Here is a 19,129-nt window from a genome sequence, read left to right on the forward strand (position 1 = left end):
GCAGGTGCTGAGGACGTGTGCTGGCGCTTGGCAGCGACCGTTGGCACCGACGTCGCTCGTTTATTTGGTTATTTTTACCCCCGACTAAGCCCCGCCCACGTTCGAAAAATAAGGAAGAAAAAACGACTGATGCCGACGACGGCGATAATGTGTGAAGATTGACACGGTGACAGCTGGAGAATAAAGAGCGTCAAAAAATAAAAATAAATTACAGCAACGCTATGGTACTATGGCGGGCACAAGCAGCTAGGGGGCGCTAGTGCCTGGAAACATGGAAGGATAAAGGAGCTGGTAATTGTTTATTATAGGGGTGAAAGATTCATATTAATTGTAAACAGATAACAGGAAATAAAGGTAATATTCTCGCCCTTCTTTGTTTCCATGTTTCCGAGTGATTTTAAATTTAGATTCAGCCCCGATAACCCGCGCGTGTTTATTTCCGATGCTAATTTATGTTTTGGCCGTCGCTCTTTGACGCGATAACGTCTCGTCGTGGCTCACACTCTGTGCCCGTGTGATATGTCGCAGATGAAAAGGATTTGACGCCGGTCCAGAGACGTGATAACGGAGACCGTCCTGTGTCCAGAGGACAAATTTAACGTCCACGTGTGAATTTCTGTTCCGTTTTGGGCATAAAAATCTCCAGTTTCCCTGATCTGTGGGCAGATTTTTGGACACTTGAAGTTCAGAAACTGATAATTAACAGCTATTTTTGTTGTAAACTAATGCGTTAGCATTGAACGTTACCACTTAAACGGCTATAAAAAACGTAGAATTATCGATAAATAACTTTAAAATACGTTAGCAAGCTGCCACTTATAGCACACCGAGACATTTCAGATTGCTGACTTGTCGTAAGCTAATGCCGCACTCGCAACGACAGTGATCACAGCAGCTAAAGCCGCATTAGCCTAACTTCACGCTAGCATTCTAAAGTGTGGGGTTTCTCCGCGAAAACATGATACAAACACTTTGACCTTTTATTAGTTGTCGTATCAAGCTAATAGTTGCACGTAAGGCTTCTAGGAATGCTCACTTGGCGGTGAGCTAATGCCACATCAGGAGTAACCACAGATGCTACAACAGTATTAGCTTACCGCAAGCTAGAGGTATTAAATGTAGAGTTTCTAAGTTGTTATCAAGCAACTAAAATACTTTGTTGGTTAGCTAAAGCCGCTATATGAAGAGGTAAAAACAGATACGTGTCTGAGTATAAGAACTTTATATCAGTGGGCAAGCACAGCAGCTAGCACTGTTAGCATAGCCACTCAAAGTGGAGTCATGGCGTTTTTTGGAGGGTAATCTTTAAAAGTTGTCATTTTTGAAAGTTTTTTTCAACTGCAAACAAAAATGTAGCTTCAGTAGTAACCACAGATGCTACAACAGTATTAGCGTACCGCAAGCTAGATGTCAAGTTTCTAAGTCGTTATCGAACAACTAAAATACTTTGTTGGTTAGCTAAAGCCGCCGTATGAAGAGGTAAAAACAGATTAATAAGTGTTTGAGTATAAAACCTTTATATCAGTGGACAAGCACAGCAGCTAGCACTGTTAGCATAGCCACTCAAAATGGAGCCATGGTATTTTTTGGGGGGGGGGGGGTCTGTGAATTTGTTTGTTTGTTTTTTAATAAGATAATTTTAGAGTGTTTTAAGTTGTCATTTGTGAGTATTTTTCGCGACATCTGCGTATTTTAGCGCAACAGCTAACACAAATGTAGCCTATAGCTTCAAAAATGAGGTGTTTGTTCTTGTTTTTTTTCTGTTTTGAACATTTCTAAATAACAAAAATGATTATTATAGAACTTATTTAACCAACATTAAGTGTACAAGTACAGTTTTTCTGTGTTGATGCTCATTTTCACAGCTTGGTTGTCGCCATAATGAAGCTTTTATTCTAAGGAAGCGTCGGCGCGTTGTTTTCCTTCTTTGACCCGAAAGCGTCCGCGCCCACTGAGTAAACTCGCGCTAATGTGTGGATAATTTGACATGAATACAGAGCTTTACAGAGGGTTACATAAAAACACGCCACACTCGGGGGGGGTTCCATTTCCCCGAGCAGGTAGAAACAAGGCCGTTCTGTCCCGTCGGAGCCGACAGGTGCTCCGTGAACATTGGATCGCCGCCCGGCCCGAGAAGAAGAGCTGCCAACTGCAGCGAGGGCACGCGCTCTGGCAGGAGGACGGCGGCCTGCCGCCCTGCTGACCGCCGCGGAAAAAAAAGCATAATGAGCATAAATCAACAGACACAAACTTGTGGATCCACTGGCGAGTAAACGTTAGGACGGACCGAGGCGTCTGTTCAAGGTGTTTCAGTGTCGAACGGACACGAGGCGGCTGTTTCCACCACGGAGTTGAATAATTATCGCGCGTTTTCCACTCGTTTAAAGCAAACCGTGACTCCGTGTGACGACCTGAGACGACAGTTTAAAGCCATAGGGTTATTTTGAAAAGCGTCTCTAGCAACAAAATTCCATAGAGAAAAAGTAGTGATTTAACATCACGGCGCACAGGAGTCGTCGAAAAGCTCAAATGTGATATTTTATCATCATAAATGCTGCAAACGAGGGCAAACGATCTTCTACGAGAGCTCCGTTTGGACGAGCCGCTGTTTGAGTTCAAACACCTGATTTGATTTGATTTGATTTGATTTGATTTGATTTGATTTGATTTGATTTGAGTGCCCGTGCAAGGATGAGGCTTAGAAACTGTCCAAGCATCAGATTTCCCAATTCAGTACGAGCTGCGTTGCGTTTGTGGAAATTCGCTGAGCTAAAGCTGGAGGCTTGAATTTGAACGGACTCGGACTGAATCTCAGGATTCTCTGTTGATTCAGCGATCAGTGCGTCAACATTAAGACTTTTCACTATTTAAACGTGATGTATTCCAGACTCGTACTCGAGTCCATGTGTTTGTGTCCTTCCAGCTTCTGTCTCCGTCCTTGTCTCAGAAAATAAGCCTCTTCAGCTCCTCAACACTCCGACTCCCCACAGGCTCCATAATCTCCCTTCTCTGGTTTTGTCGTCGCTCTGCTGATGTTTTTCTGACGACGACGTTTTCTGACAAATCTGCAGCAAAAAAAAAAGAGTCTGAGTTCAACACTGTTGTTGTTATTATTATTATTATTATAAAGAGCACACAAATCAATCTGTACATTAACCAGATTAAAGTACGTTTATGGATTGTACCATGATGTGATGACTGGGGAGTTATGCGGAGGCTAATGCTAAGCTATTTAGAAATCAGGTGACTTGCACATATTTTAAGATATTTCCAAGACGTCTCGACGTCTTGAGTTCAAATATTTAGTTTGTTGTTTGGGACTTACCAATTTGTGTCTTATAGCATCATTTGCTTGACTTTGTTTTTACTTTATTAGATATGGAGTCGCAATGTTCTTCACGGGGCAATACAAATAAAATACATAAAATACAGACAAGGCACAGGAAAACTCAAAAGATAGCTAAAATTTAGCCAAAACAATGGCTGAAAATGTAGACGAATTAGCCAAAACATGGCTAATGCAGTGCGAAATGAATTTAGTTCGTAAAACGTTTGTTCAAAGTACAAAATGATGGCTCAATGTTAGCTAAACACAATAGCTAAAAATGTATAAGGATTAGCCGAGAGATAGCCAAAGGTTTGCAAAATAATCTCTAAGTGTTAGTCCAAATATTTGTTAAGTTACCAAAAAGTTAGCTCGAAATTGGTCTAAACAAAAAATAGCTGAAAAAAATAGCTAAATGGGTTTTCAGGTTTTCAAAAAAGGTAGTTTAAATTTGCGATTTAGCAAAAAGATAGCCAAAGGTTTGCAAAATTAAAGCTGTGTTTGCCCAAATATTTGTTAAATTACCAAAAAGTTAGCTCAAATTGGTCTAAACATTAGCTTTAAAAATAGCTGAAAAAAACGGCTAAATGTTAGCAAAACAATGGCCAAAGGTTTGTCACAACAAAAGCTACATGGGTTTTCAGGTTTTCAAAAAAGGTAGTTTAAAGTTACGATTTTGCCAAAAGAAAATTAGAGCTAAATATTGGGACGATGGAATAAAGAAAATTTTGTGTGTTGTTTGGGACGTACCAATTTGTGTCTAATCGCATCATTTGCTTGACTTTGTTTTGACTTTTTTTATGTGGAAAATCCATGTTTTGGTCGATGCCCAAAGGGAACAACTTATAAACCATGAAGGACACTCAAAGAAGAGTGATCAGTTTGGGTAATGTGGGACCCCTCAGGCCCCCAAATTCCCTTGAAACACCCCTGGTGGTCTGTCCTACTTTTGCTCTCACATTCCTGGTATTCTATTTGAATTTGTGCCACAGAATTAACGTTCGAAAAAGGTCCCAGAGGCATCAGGAACAATCCTCTGCACGTTAATACTTATATTAAATTTCAAAGCAGTTTAAAAACCAAACAGGAAACGTCCGCTTCAGTATTTAAAGTCTTCTCCGCTCTCGAGCGCTAACCTAAAGCCCGCGGCGCTTCAGGACTCTGATAACGGCCGTGCAGGTGGTTTGGCATTTTGTTGTTGCGGGACACCGGCCATCTGTCATCCTGCATGGCAGGGGCTGAGGTGAGGACGGCCGGGAGGCGGGGCACCAGAGGGGGGGGGGGGCCCCCGGGGGCCCTGGCTCAGCCTCTGTGATCCCCCACGTGACATTTCCATCCGACCGCGACCACCTGAGCACGGCGCGGCGGTTCCGCGTGGATCGATGGTGACGCCGGCGTGTAACCGGGGCTCCATCCATCTCATTTTCACCGGTTAATGACGGCGATTTCCTCACTGTTGTTTTTGCGTTTTAATGGTTCATCAAAGCCGATTTAATTAGAAAGCAGCTGCTCCTGCTCTCAAACGACCTGCGATTGATTTCTGCGCTCTGACGGATGAACTGTGAATAGTGAGTCGGGTTCATTCATTCGTTCATGAATCAATAACGTCACTGACGAACAACAACAAAACCGAATAGAATAGATGTATAAAGAGTTACTTTACTCACGTAATCTAATCCAGAGCCACCACTGCACAAAAAGAATCAATATCTCACCCCGTTACCAAATGTGGTCATGAGGTGATATGGGGATGCTAATGCTAATAATGGACATGAGTTAGCCAACAACATGGAAACATTTAGCCAAAGGGTAGTTAAAAATTAACCAAAAGTTAAGTTCGCTAAATAAATAATATTAGCCCAAAGAACGTCAAAGGGTTACAAAATGATGGCTAAATGTTAGCTAAACACAATCGCTAAAAATTTATAAGCGTTAGCCAAAGGCTGGCAAAATTATAGCTAGGTGTTAGCCCAAATATTGGTTAAGTTACCAAGAAGTTAGCTCGAATTGGTCTAAATGGTAGCTCCAAATTGGCCAAAATATAGCTAAATGTTAGCCAAACAATGGCTAAAGGTTGGTCAAAACAAAAGCTAAAAAGGTTTATAGGTTTGCGAAAACGGTAGTTTAAAGTTACGATTTTGCGAAAAGATAGCCAAAGGTTTGCAAAAAAATTATAGCTAAATGTTAGCAAAAATTGAGTGACGTTAGCTCAAAGCTATTCAAAAAATAGCTAAACGTTACAGCTAGGTATTTTCCTGAATTCAGAGGAACCTGCACCTGTTTCAATATTCCATTTTTTATCAGCAAATTCAGTACAAAACAATCTAAACGCATCAGTTTCCGTAAAAATCACATTTAGCTGCAGAATCAAACGTTAGCTTCCTGCTCTGATGTGGGACGTCCTCTCAGATCGAGCGCCCGGAGGGAAAGTCCTCGGTGACTTTGATAAATCATGTGTTGTCCGGGACAGACGTCCACCGTCCTTCAGCCTCAGTCTACGATCCATCACACTCCCATTATGAGTTGTCATCGACCAGATGAGTAGCTGAGTTTTATTGGACGTCCTCGGGGACAAGGACGTGACACGGCTGGTGTTGGACGTCCGGATCGATGCGGCGAAAGCCGTGGACTTGACGTGCGGCGAGTTAACCTCCTCTGCTCCCGTGATGCCTCTTTAAATTAAGTGGCCTTGTCATGTGAAGAGGGGGAAAAACACTCTGCTGCAGCCAATTAAATCACAGATATGGATGTTTCATATGTTTCCTCTGAGGTGCGTCTTTCCCACAACAATTAGGTCATTTCTACGGAGCCCCCGAAGTGACATGAGAAAAAGAAAATGACGAAAAAAAAAAAATGTCATCATTTTTTGGAAACTCAGGATCTCGACTTTCCAAAAAATCTGAAAAAATATTATAAAAAAAATTCCAAAATAATTTTTGGGGAATTTGAAATCTCGAGTTTCAAAAAAAAATATGCAAAAAAAAAAAAATGTTTTTCACATTTTTTTTAAATCATTTTTTGGCTCAAACATTTTCAATTGCACCAAAAAAAAAATCCACATTTTTGAAAAAAAGGCTGACGTGACATGAGAAAAAAAAAACTCAACATTTTTAATCTCGAGTTTCGAATTTGAGATCTCGAGATTCCAAAAAAATGTGAAAAACATTTTTTTTTTTTTTTTTTTTTTAATTTGAAAAGAAAATTCCGAAAAAAACAAAAAAAACATTTTTTGGGAAATTTGAGATCTCGAATTTCCAAAAGATATGAAAAAAAAGCGTTAGCCAAAAGGTTGGCAAAATTATAGCTACGTGTTAGCCCAAATATTTGTTAGGTTACCAAAAAGTTAGCTCAAATTAGTAGTATTAGCTAAGAATTTGTCGAAAGATAGCTAAATGTTAGCCAAACAATGGCTAAAGGTTTGTCAAAACAAAAGCAAAAATGGTTTTCTGGTTTTCAAAAAAGTTTGTTTAACGTTATCTAAATATTAGCTACGATTTTAGCTATGTTAGCCAAAATTTTGTGAAGTTACCAGAAAGTTAAATAATAGCTAAGAGTTAGCGCCGCGTAGTTTCAATATTCCATTTTTTTAAATGAACAAATTCACTACAAAACAATCTACAAGGTTCAAATTTGTTCAAATTTCAGTAAAAATCACATTTATCTGCTGAATCAAACGTTATCGTCAAAGTCTTAGGAAAATCTTAACGTCAAGAAAAACACGTTTGAACTTCGCTCCGTGGACTTTTGGTTTCCTTTTGGATCCCAGTGGCAGGGGACCTCCGCGACCTCTCCCAGGCCACAGGGGGGCACTCACAGCACATGTACACGGTATCGGGCGTTTACTTCTTCAGATCATATTGAAAGCGAGATTACAGATTTTCTCCCTTCTGAGATTATGACGCAATCGCTGGCTCAGACTCTGTCGACGGCGTCCCACAGGAGCATATGTGCCACTTCCTGCTGGAGTTCCCTTCACACACACACACACACACACACACACACACACACACACACACACACACACACACACATGCACACACGCACACATGCACACACACACACACACTCATCTTTGATGTCGCCCGTCTCTCTGCGACCGCATTTTACTGTAAATAAAAAATATATATATTTTATATTATTCCATGAATTTTTCCACATTTACGAGCACAAACACTTAAGTCAAGAAGTTTGAATGTAAATATCCACATTTGTGTTACGAAAACAATCAAAATTTAATAAAAATGTAATAAAAGTTTATTTTTTACTGGATGGTGAGATAATATTGTGTAATTTCACTCTCTTACAAAGAGTTTTAGAAGACAAACAAAGACGCTAACGCTAACATTTCTATCAAAAAAATCATGAAAACACCAGTTTTTCACGGAGCGAATTCAAACACAAAGTTTTATCTCCTGTCAGTGGCTAACTAAGATGCTAACAATGCTTCAGAACGATATAGCAGGGGCAGCTAACATCTTAACTAGCCACGGCTTAGCTAGGAAGTAAACAAGCTAGGCAGGATTGCTTGGAGTGTTTTCATGGGCACAAACCAACGTTAAAATAGTAGCATGAGCAGAAAAGAGTACACGTTAACAACAAATTGACTGCTATGCTAGCTGCTAACTGTTTATAATGTTAGCATCTGTGGTATCTAGAGGATTGGTGGTAATGTTAGCTTGTTAGCATCCAAGTTTTCTCACATCAAGCTAAAGTAAACAAGCTATGCAGGATTGCTAAGAGTGTTTTCAGGGGCATTAGCATTAGCAGAAAAGAGAACATTTTAACAACTAATTGACTGCTATTGGTTATAATGTTAGCATCTGCGATATCTAGAGGCTGTGAGTATGTTAGCTTGTTAGCATCCATGTTTTCTCACATCTGAACCTTCAATTTTAGTGAATACTCTTTGGAAAGCAGCGATTCGCTGATTTTTAGTCACTTTTCTACGAGGAAAAACTTAGCTGTGCAGGCTAACTGAGAAGCAAACAATGCTTCAGAACGATATAGCAGGGCAGCTAACATCCTGACTAGCCACAGCTGTGCGCTATCCCATTAGCTAGGAAGTAAACAAGCTGTGCCGGATGGCTTTCTTGGTCACAAACCAACATTAAAATAGTAGCATTAGCATAAAATAGAACACTTTAACAACTCAATGACTGCTATGCTAGTTTTTTAGTTGTTGTTTTTTTTTAAGTCACTTTTCTATGAGGAAAAACTCAGATGTTGACGTTCCAGCTCCAGTTTATTAAGGCTTTGTTTTCATTTTTATTTTCTGGTGTTTCCTAAAACAGACGACAGTTGATACGTCGCCAAAAAGTCAAACTAAGGAAATGAATCAACGCTGGACGTAAATATTTGTCGATTCTGATGCGTGCATTCACTAAAAACACGTGGTTTTCAGCTCCAGCAGAGAAAAAAAGGGGTTTTGTTGAGGAAACTGTGACGTGTGACGAAGACTCAGGTTTTCTGGAAAAAGCCACAAAGAGCCAGTGGAACAGATCCCGTCCCTCAGGCCGTCGCTGTCCCTTTCACCTTTTCTGCAAAACTTTCCACTTCAGCAGACGACGCACAACAAAAGCCGAGCATGAGCCGAAAACCCCGGCGTCTGTTTGTGGTTTTGGACGTTTGACGGTTGACCTTTGCTGGAGTCGACGCTAACGACGACGATGAGATCATCGTTTGGCTTTTTTCTTTTAAGGACAAAAAGAAAAACGAGTCTGAATCAACAGTGACTTGATCTGCTGCTCACATTAGAGACTCAGGGTCCTGAAGCCAACGTGGACGTGTTTGGAATACTTTTTCATTTAGCATTAGCATAAATGTCACAAATTGTTGTTATGTAACAAAAAAATGTTTCACTAAATGTTACTTAAAAGGCGACTAATTGTTCCAAAATGGAGTCATGTTACAAAATAACAGGTTTACAAGATTTTTGTCTCGGGGACTGTTTCCGAAAAAAAAATTCGGGCCTGTTTTCCTGAGATTTTTTTCGAGGTTAGCTTTTACGAAATATTTTTTCCAGGTCTCATTTCAAGATAATTTTTTGGGGTTTGCAAGATTTTTTTTTTCAGGGTCTGTTTTTACGAGATTTTTTTTTATCGGGTCTGTTTTTACGAGATTTTTTTTATCGGGTCTGTTTTTACGAGATTTTTTTTATCAGGTCTGTTTTTACAAGATTTTTTTTATCGGGTCTCTTTTTATGAGATTTTTTTTATCAGGGTCTGTTTTTACGAGATTTTTTTTATCGGGTCTGTTTTTACGAGATTTTTTTTATCGGGTCTGTTTTTACGAGATTTTTTTTATCGGGTCTGTTTTTCCGACATTTTTTTCAGGCCTGTTTTTCTAAGACTTTTTTTCCGGGTTCTGTTTCTACGAGATTTTTGTTTCCGGGGTCTGTCTTTCCAACATTTTTTTTTTTCGGGTCTGACTCCTGAGATTTTTTCGGGGTTAGCTTTTACAAGATATTTTTTCCGGGTCTCCTTTCAAGATAATTTGTTTAGGGTTTACGAGATATTTTTTTCAGGGTCTGTTTTTACGAGATTTTTTTTATCGGGGCTGTTTTTAGGAGATTTTCTTTCGGAGTTTGTTTTCTCAAGATTTTTTTAAGGGTCTATTTTTCCCCAAAAAAAAATTTGGGGGTCTGTTTTTCCAAGATTTTTTTTTCCGAGTCTGTTTTTTTTTTTTTTACGAGATTTTTGTTTTGGGGTTCTGTTCTTCCGACATTTTATTTTCGGGTCTGTTTTTCTGAGAGATTTTTTCCAAAATGGTGTCATGTTACAAAAAAAACGTACGATTCTGTGAATTTCTACAAAATATTGTCTTAAAAAATTGTGTCACTTTGACTCGCATAAGCAAAAAAGTATGAAAGAATGTGTGATCTTAATGTTTTGGAAAACTTTACCAAAATGGTTTACCAAATTTCGTCAAAAAATTTTTACTTAAAATACGACAAATTGGTACAAAAAATGTAATGTTACCATATTTTTTCTTTACATGTATTTTTTCAAAAATTATGTTGTAAATGTTTGAAATATCTTACTTGTGTTACAAAGAAATTACATAAAATACTTGAAGCCCAAACGACTTTATCTACGATCTAATTATAGAAAATAACCACTTGTTAAAAACATGTTTAGTGAAAACAGTTAACGGGCCTAAAGCACAGCCTTGTGGTGCGCCACCAAGTGGTCGTGTTCAAATCAACGCGTTCTTTTTTATGATGTAAAACAAATGTTTAAATGATAACAAATAATAAAAGTAAAACTATAAATAAATAAATAAATAAAGAAGTGTGGTTATGTGGTGACAAAAACAAACCCCGCTTTTTTTTCCTACACATGGAGGCAAAACGGAGGGAAATAAATGGCATAACTGTGTTATGTGTTATCTGCAGCTCGCATATGGTCAGTGTGTGTGTGTGTGTGTGTGTGTGTGTGAGAGAGAGAGAGAGAGAGAGAGAGAGAGAGAGAGAGAGAGAGAGAGAGAGAGAGAGAGAGAGAGAGAGAGAGAGAGAGAGAGAGAGAGAGAGAGAGAATGATGGGAAGCCAAGGAATAAATCACAGCAGCTCCTTTAAACGGCCGAGAACCATTATCTCGATAAAAGCAACTGTGGTGTTTTTTTTCTGCGTTTACGGCCTAAAGGGACGGCCATGATGTGTGTGTGTGTGTCTGTAAGTGTGTGTGTGTGTGTGTAGTGTGTGTGTGTGACATGTCTTTTCATTCTCTCTCTGTCGTCGTCGTCGTCGTGGTCGTTTTTTACCTCGCGGCGTTTATTCTCCGTCATTAACTCGACGACATACGAGTCAACGCCTGTGATATGAACTGATATAACACGTTTAAAATGTCACTCCATTTTCACAGTGAGACGAGCAGAGAAGCACTCGTATCACTTTGTGATACAAGGGAAATGGTACGTGCCGGTGTGGGCGGAGCTAGACCCACGACGCGTCAGGCGATTGGGCGACGTTTTTCTACACACTTCAACATGTACTCATTTCAAATTTGCCATCTTGTTTTCTTGTTTTGGCGAAACAAGGAAACTGTTTGTTGTCGTCGCACTAGCACAGCACAAGCCCCGCCCACTAAGTAAAGGTACTGAACAGGGTCTGTTTTTACGAGATTTTTTTTTCAGGGTCTATTTTTACAAGATTTTTTTTTCAGGGTCTATTTTTACAAGATTTTTTTTTCAGGGTCTATTTTTACAAGATTTTTTTTTCAGGGTCTATTTTTACAAGATTTTTTTTCGGGGCTTATTTTACAAGATTATTTTTTTTCAGGGTCTGTTTTTACAATATTTTTTTTTCAGGGTCTGTTTTTACAAGATTTTTTTTTCAGGGTCTATTTTTACAATATTTTTTTTTCAGGGTCTATTTTTACAAGATTTTTTTCCGGGTCTTATTTTACGAGATTTTTTTTTCAGGGTCTGTTTTTACAAGATTTTTTTTTCAGGGTCTGTTTTTACAAGATTTTTTTTTCAGGGTCTGTTTTTACGAGATTTTTTTTCAGGGTCTATTTTTACAAGATTTTTTTTTCAGGGTCTATTTTTACAAGATTTTTTTTTCAGGGTCTATTTTTACAAGATTTTTTTTTCAGGGTCTATTTTTACAAGATTTTTTTTCGGGGCTTATTTTACAAGATTATTTTTTTTCAGGGTCTGTTTTTACAATATTTTTTTTTCAGGGTCTGTTTTTACAAGATTTTTTTTTCAGGGTCTATTTTTACAAGATTTTTTTTTCAGGGTCTATTTTTACAAGATTTTTTTCCGGGTCTTATTTTACGAGATTTTTTTTTCAGGGTCTGTTTTTACAAGATTTTTTTTTCAGGGTCTGTTTTTACAAGATTTTTTTTCAGGGTCTGTTTTTACGAGATTTTTTTTCAGGGTCTATTTTTACAAGATTTTTTTTTCAGGGTCTATTTTTACAAGATTTTTTTTTCAAGGTCTGTTTTTACAAGATTTTTTTTCAGGGTCTGTTTTTACAAAAAAAATTATCGGGGTCTGTTTTTACAAGATTTTTTTTTCAGGGTCTGTTTTTACGAGATTTTTTTTCAGGGTCTATTTTTACAAGATTTTTTTTTCAGGGTCTATTTTTACAAGATTTTTTTTTCAGGGTCTGTTTTTACAAAAAAATTTATCGGGGTCTGTTTTTACGAGATTTTTTTTCAGGGTCTGTTTTTACGAGATTTTTTTTTCATGGTCTATCTTTACAAGATTTTTTTTTCAGGGTCTATTATTACAATATTTTTTTTTCAGGGTCTGTTTTTACACGATATTTTTTTCAAGGTCTGTTTTTACAAAAAAAATTATCGGGGTCTGTTTTTACAAGATTTTTTTTTCAGGGTCTGTTTTTACGAGATTTTTTTTCAGGGTCTATTTTTACAAGATTTTTTTTTCAGGGTCTATTTTTACAAGATTTTTTTTTCAGGGTCTGTTTTTACAAAAAAATTTATCGGGGTCTGTTTTTACGAGATTTTTTTTCAGGGTCTGTTTTTACGAGATTTTTTTTTCATGGTCTATCTTTACAAGATTTTTTTTTCAGGGTCTATTTTTACAATATTTTTTTTTCAGGGTCTGTTTTTACACGATATTTTTTTCAAGGTCTGTTTTTACAAAAAAATTTATCTGTGTCTGTTTTTACGAGATTTTTTTTCCGGAGTCTGTTTTTACGAGTTTTTTTTATCGGGTCTGTTTTTACAAGATTTTTTTTTCAGGGTCTGTTTTTACGAGATTTTTTTTTCAGGGTCTATTTTTACAAGATTTTTTTTTCAGGGTCTGTTTTTACAAGATTTTTTTTTCAGGGTCTATTTTTACAAGATTTTTTTTTCAGGGTCTGTTTTTACAAGATTTTTTTTTCAGGGTCTGTTTTTACAAAAAATTTTATCGGGGTCTGTTTTTACAAGATTTTTTTTCAGGGTCTGTTTTTACGAGAATTTTTTTTCAGGGTCTATTTTTACAAGATATTTTTTTCAGGGTCTATTTTTACAAGATTTTTTTTTCAGGATCTGTTTTTACACGATATTTTTTTCAAGGTCTGTTTTTACAAAAAAAATTATCTGGGTCTGTTTTTACGAGATTTTTTTTTCAGGGTCTATTTTTACAAGATTTTTTTTCAGGGTCTGTTTTTACAAGATTTTTTTTTCAGGGTCTGTTTTTACAAAAAAAATTATCGGGGTCTGTTTTTACGAGATTTTTTTTCCGGAGTCTGTTTTTACGAGATTTTTTTTATTGGGTCTGTTTTTACGAGATATTTTTTTCCGTAGTCTGTTTTCACAAGATTTTTTACCGGGTATGTTTTTACGAGATATTTATATCGGGGTCTGTTTTTACAAAATATTTTTTTTGGGGAACTGTTTGAGGCCTGTTTTCCTGAGAGATTTTTTTCGGGTCTGATTTTACGAGATCTTTTTTTTTTTTGTTAAAACAGACCTTGAACCAGTATATAAATATAATCTAAATATAAAGATTATTTTAGGATAATTGATAACTGACGCTTTCCAAATGTAAAACCTGAAATACTGCCCCCTGGTGAATCTTAGTGAGATCACGGTCTAAACAGATCTACAGGTGTTTACGCCACAGGGATCTGAACAGGATTATGACCCGAGGTTTTCCAGATAAAGCGTGAGTTTGTGCAAAGGGGAAGCAGATTAAAAGTGGGCGGGGCTTGGCAGTCATGTGGCGTTTTGACGGCGACAAGGTCACAGACGATTATTATCAGACGCTGTTCAACAAAAGTGTGTCCACGTCGTCTCTGGAGAGGACGGTCGTGTGACTGAGGACGAGGCTGCTGTTGTCCTCAAATTTGTCTTTGTGCATGTAAAACATGTAAAACCTGTAGAAAGCTGCAGCTCCACAGCGCCACCAGGGGGTTTTAAGCCATAGATGAGCATCAGCAGCAGTGAAAAAGAGCAGTTAATGTTCATGCAGATGATCGTTCACTGCCTCAGGCTGCAGATCCTCAGAGACACAGGAACCTTCTGATGCAACGTTGACCCCTGCTGGCTGCTGCGCTGTAGCACAGGGACATGGACCAGAGACCATGGACCAGAGACCAGAGACCAGAGACCAGAGAAGACCAGAGACCAGAGACCTGAGACCAGAGAAGACCAGAGACCAGAGGAGACCACAGAAGACCAGAGAAGACCTGAAAAGACCTGAGACCAGAGACCAGAGAAGACCAGAAAAGACCAGAAACCAGAGATGACCTGAGACCTGAGACCAGAGAGGACCCGAGACCTGAGACCAGAGAAGACCTGAGACCAGGCAAGACCTGAGACCAGAGGAGACCTGAGACCAGAGGAGACCTGAGACCAGAGAAGACCTGAGACCAGAAAAGACCTGAGAAGACCTGAGACCAGAAAAGACCTGAGACCAGAAAAGACCTGAGACCTGAGACCTGAGACCAGAGAAGACCTGAGACCAAAGAAGACCTGAGACCTGAGACCAGTGTCCTGAGATACTGATACTGAATAATTACTCACACCATGAGGATCTGTGTTTGGACATAAACTCTGACTCTGTCAGGACCAGAAGTCCTCATGGAGACTAAAACCTGGTCCTAGGGTTAAGATTGTGGGTTAGGGTTCAGTGAGAATATGAAACTGTTTTATTTTTGTTAGGGAAAAGAAAATGATAAATATCTGTTTAGTTTTATTTCTGAGCAGAAAATAGAACGAATGAATGATGTTCATGTGAACGTGTTGATCTTCATCATCATCTTCTTCTATTTTTAGAATCTGAAAAAGAAAAAACGAGATGAAGAGGATTCTCTCTCTCTCTCTCTCTCTCTCTCTCTCTCTCTCTCTCTCTCTCTCTCTCGTCCATGTTCTCATTTTATTATATTTGATTAAATTAAATGAGAAATAAAAAATGTGACATTTATCTAACTTATAATTTAATTGTTTATTGTTGTTGTTAAACATTGTGTCCACGTCTCTGTCTCTGCCTCGTTGTTATACGTCATATTTAGGTCACAGTGTTTGCTGCTCATTTGCATAATCGCACTAAACATATAGAAAAAAAATCTCTTTATTCATTATTTTATTTGTGTCTTATTTCCATAACATAAATAAAATAATTTTAAAAATGACAATATTAAGATTTCATCATGACACAGTAATGTAATGTTTATTTATTTATCACGTCAACAGTTGTTTATGTGCTTCATATTCATATTTATATATGTTATTAAAAAAAACATTAAAATAAATAAAATTCAAAATATATATATATTTTTTTTTTAAATAAATAAAATAGATAATAAAACAAAATCAGCTGTTTCTCTGCAGCAGCTGCTGTTCCACTTATGTCCAGCAGGTGTCAGGCTTTCACAACTTTACACCAGGTCATGTTTTATTTATAGTTTTATTTTATTTCCTGTTTCATCAACAGGTTTTTCTTTTGCAGAGACTTGAATTTGTCTCTCTTAAAGATAAAAAAAAAAAAAATTGGTCTCATATTAAATAAAAATCCCTTTAATTATTTTTACATTGCTTCATTTGCATTTTTTTTATTACTGCTTTTTTATTATCTTTTATTAGTATTCTTATTATTATTATCATTGATCAAATGTTTAAAACAATATACATGATTTAAAGATACATTTTACTTTTACTTTTACTTCAGTTACACTGTTATACTAGTACAAATGATAATAATAATGATAAAATACACACATTTATATACATATATACATATAACGATACAAATGTATACATTCTAATACATTATATTAAACTTTTGCGCTTAAAAATAAAAGATTTGAGTCATTAATGTATGAAAAGTCAAAAAAATAATCACTTTTTTTGAACCACTTCCTCACTTGTAGTTATTCGCGCATGCGCAGTGAGTGACAGAGTTTTTCACCGCGGTCACTTTGAGGAAGTTTGTCTTTTTTTTACCTGCGCTCTTTTCTGCTCTTTTGTTTGCTGACGTCACAACAGGTGAGTTCTTATTATTAAGTATGACAACACACGTGAGCGCGAGGACGTGGCGCGTGACGCGGTGTTTGTTTACGTTGTGACAGTTTTGCGTGTGTGTGCGTGTGTGTGTGCGTGTGTGTGCGTGTGTGTGTGTGTGTGTGTGTGTGTGTGTGTGTGTGTGTGTGTGTGTGTGTCTCTTTTATTTCTTCCTGTGTTTTATTGAAAGAAAACGAACATCAGTGATGACGTCACTGTCCGACCTGGAGCACCTGGCGGACATAGGTGAGTGTGACGTCACACAGCAGGCTCAACTGTGTGTGTGTGTGTGTGTGTGTGTGTGTGTGTCTCTAAAACCACTCACTCTCCCTGCACCAAACCCCATAGAGAAAACGAGTGATTTTTCAGCTCGCGGGGACACAGGAGCTGCTGCTCCGCTGCTGCCTCTTGTGGTCACTTTGTGTCACTGTGACTGACGAAGGCAGCAGTGGATCAACAACTCCTGTGAACTCCTGTGTTGCTGTGATGCTAAAAAATCGCTGGTTTTCTCTATGGGCTTTGGTGCAGGGAGAGTGAGATGCGAACAAACCTGAGTTTCCTGTGATTGTGTGTGTACTTTATGCTAACATCTGCTGTGTTGTTCTTCTTTTGTCGTTTATTGACTCATTTTATAGAACTCTTAACATGTGTTTTACTCTAACTCTATGAAAATGTTATTTAAAAAATAATTATTTAATAAAATAAAATAATTTTATAATAATTTAATAAAGTAAACTACTTCAATAATAATTTAATGAAGTAAAATAATTTAATAATACATTTATTTTACAAACTTACAAATAAAACTTTCAATAATCAGTGAATTTTAATCCTGTGAAAACTGAATTTTTATTTAAAAAAATAAAATACAAATGTTTACACCAAAACAACAAAGACAGGGCTTTTATTGTGAAAGAACCCCTCTCTCTCTCTCTCTGTGTGTGTGTGTGTGTTATTTCTGCAGTGTTTCATCTCTTCACATCATTTCCTGTTTGTTATCTCATCATCTGTGTTTATACAAAACTCTCCTGAATAAACACCACATTCCTCCTGTTTCTCCACAAACTCCTCACCTCCTCCTCCGACTCCCTCTGATAAATCTCTATTTTTAGGAACAGCTCAGTTTGGAAAGTTCAGATTCCTGTTGGAAAAATCTGAGATAAAAGTGGATAAATGTGTATTTTAGCAAATTTCAGGAGGTTTGAGTGAAAATAGAAATATAAAATTGTGTCAAATTTAAACCTTGGTGACGTTTTTGTCACTTTTGCGTTCTATATAAGGTTTCGCATGCATATTTTTTAAATAAAAATACACATTGTTGATGTTTTATATGCGTTTGTATTATATTGTGATATTCAATAACATTGTAGAACATTGTCAAGTTTTGAGTTTGAGTTTAGTATTTATTATATCCACGTGAACTTCTTGGCCAAACAAATCACTTTTTAAATAATCATTTAATAAAATAAACTAATTTAATAATAATTTAATGAAGTAAAATAACTAAATAATAATTTAATGGAAATATATAATTTTATAATTAATAATTATATAAAATAAGTTCATAATAATTTAATACAATAAAATAATTTAATAATAATTTAATTAAATAATTAAATAATAATTTAATACATTGAAATAATTAAATAATACTTTTATAAAATAATTTAATAATAATTTAAGAAATTGAAATAATTAAATAATAATTTTATAACATAATGTTATAATAATTTAATAAAGTAAAATAAATAATAATTTATAAAATAAAATAATAATTTAATTAAATAAAATAATACAATTATATATTTTTAAATTGAATAAATAATTAAAAAAAAAAAAAATGCATCAGTTATCAGTAAATACTAAAGCAGATTCATATCCATTTTAAAAATAATATATTTTATTATGACTATGTTTATTTATTTTTTTATCTCTAATAATAGAAATCAATATATTCTTAGATTTTATATAGGTTGGTAAAATAATGTGTTTACATTCAAAATGGCTGCTTTAAAGTCACCGTAACTGAAGTTTAACTGTTTAACTGATAAACTTCCTGTTTCCTGTTTCCTGCTGCTTCAGTGTAAATGATTTCAGTGTAATTGTCCTTTAATGACGACAGAGCTGCAGAAGGAGGAAGACGAAGAGGACGAGAGGTGTGTCACAGACGCTCCATCATCATCATCATCATCATCATCATCATCATCGTTGTCGTCGCAGTCGTTCGCCTCACACCCGTACAGTGACGTGGCTCGACATGGAATCATCCAGGTCTCCGGTCAGACAATTATTAAATTAATCCAATTTTATACATAAATATTTAATTATTAAGTTTAAGATTTTTATTTTTTATTATTAATCCAATTATTAAATTAATCCAATTGTATACTATAAATATAACATTATTTAATTAAAAAATAATAATTATTAAATTAATCCAATTATTAAATTAATCCAATGTTATACTACAAATATTAAATTATGACATTTTAAAACATTTAATTATTAAATTAATCCAATTATTAATTAATCAATTTTATACTATAAATATTACATTATTAAATTATAAAACATTCAATTATTAAATTAATCCAATTATTAAATTAATCAATTTTATACTATACATTTTACATTATTAAATTATAAAACATTTAATTATTAAATTAATCAAATTTTATACATAAATATTCATAATTTTTCCCTTATGCGGCTCAAACAATGTGTGTTAACTAAGTTTATAATGTCTTTATCTCACTGTTAGTCAGGAAACTGACGTTCAGAAAACCCACTCACTCTCCCACACCAAAGCCCATAGAGAAAACCGGCGATTTTAACATCACAGCACACAGG

The 19,129-nt window shown here is 36.1% G+C and overlaps 2 protein-coding genes across 2 annotated transcripts in view; one reads left to right on the forward strand and one right to left on the reverse strand.

Annotated features, from left to right (window-relative positions):
- Positions 1–10,790, reverse strand: part of LOC310938169 (histone H3.2) — a gene marked incomplete at its 3' end in the record, with an annotated part of 144,022 nt that extends 133,232 nt beyond the window's left edge. The window contains exon 1 of the mRNA XM_083902620.1: positions 10,726–10,790. The remainder of the gene's footprint in view (positions 1–10,725) is intronic.
- Positions 10,791–16,176: 5,386 nt separating this feature from the next.
- The window catches only part of LOC310938347 (rho GTPase-activating protein 8-like), a gene marked incomplete at its 3' end in the record, with an annotated part of 41,604 nt that continues 38,651 nt past the window's right edge, over positions 16,177–19,129 (forward strand). The window contains exons 1-3 of the mRNA XM_083902840.1: positions 16,177–16,264; positions 16,470–16,525; positions 18,402–18,557. Coding sequence (XP_083758966.1) covers positions 16,486–16,525; positions 18,402–18,557 — 196 coding nt within the window. The 5' untranslated portion in view covers positions 16,177–16,264; positions 16,470–16,485. The remainder of the gene's footprint in view (positions 16,265–16,469; positions 16,526–18,401; positions 18,558–19,129) is intronic.

Source organism: Microchirus variegatus, assembly GCF_963457635.1.
Source record: "Microchirus variegatus genome assembly, chromosome: 16".
In the NCBI taxonomy this organism is placed as follows: Eukaryota; Metazoa; Chordata; class Actinopteri; order Pleuronectiformes; family Soleidae; genus Microchirus; species Microchirus variegatus.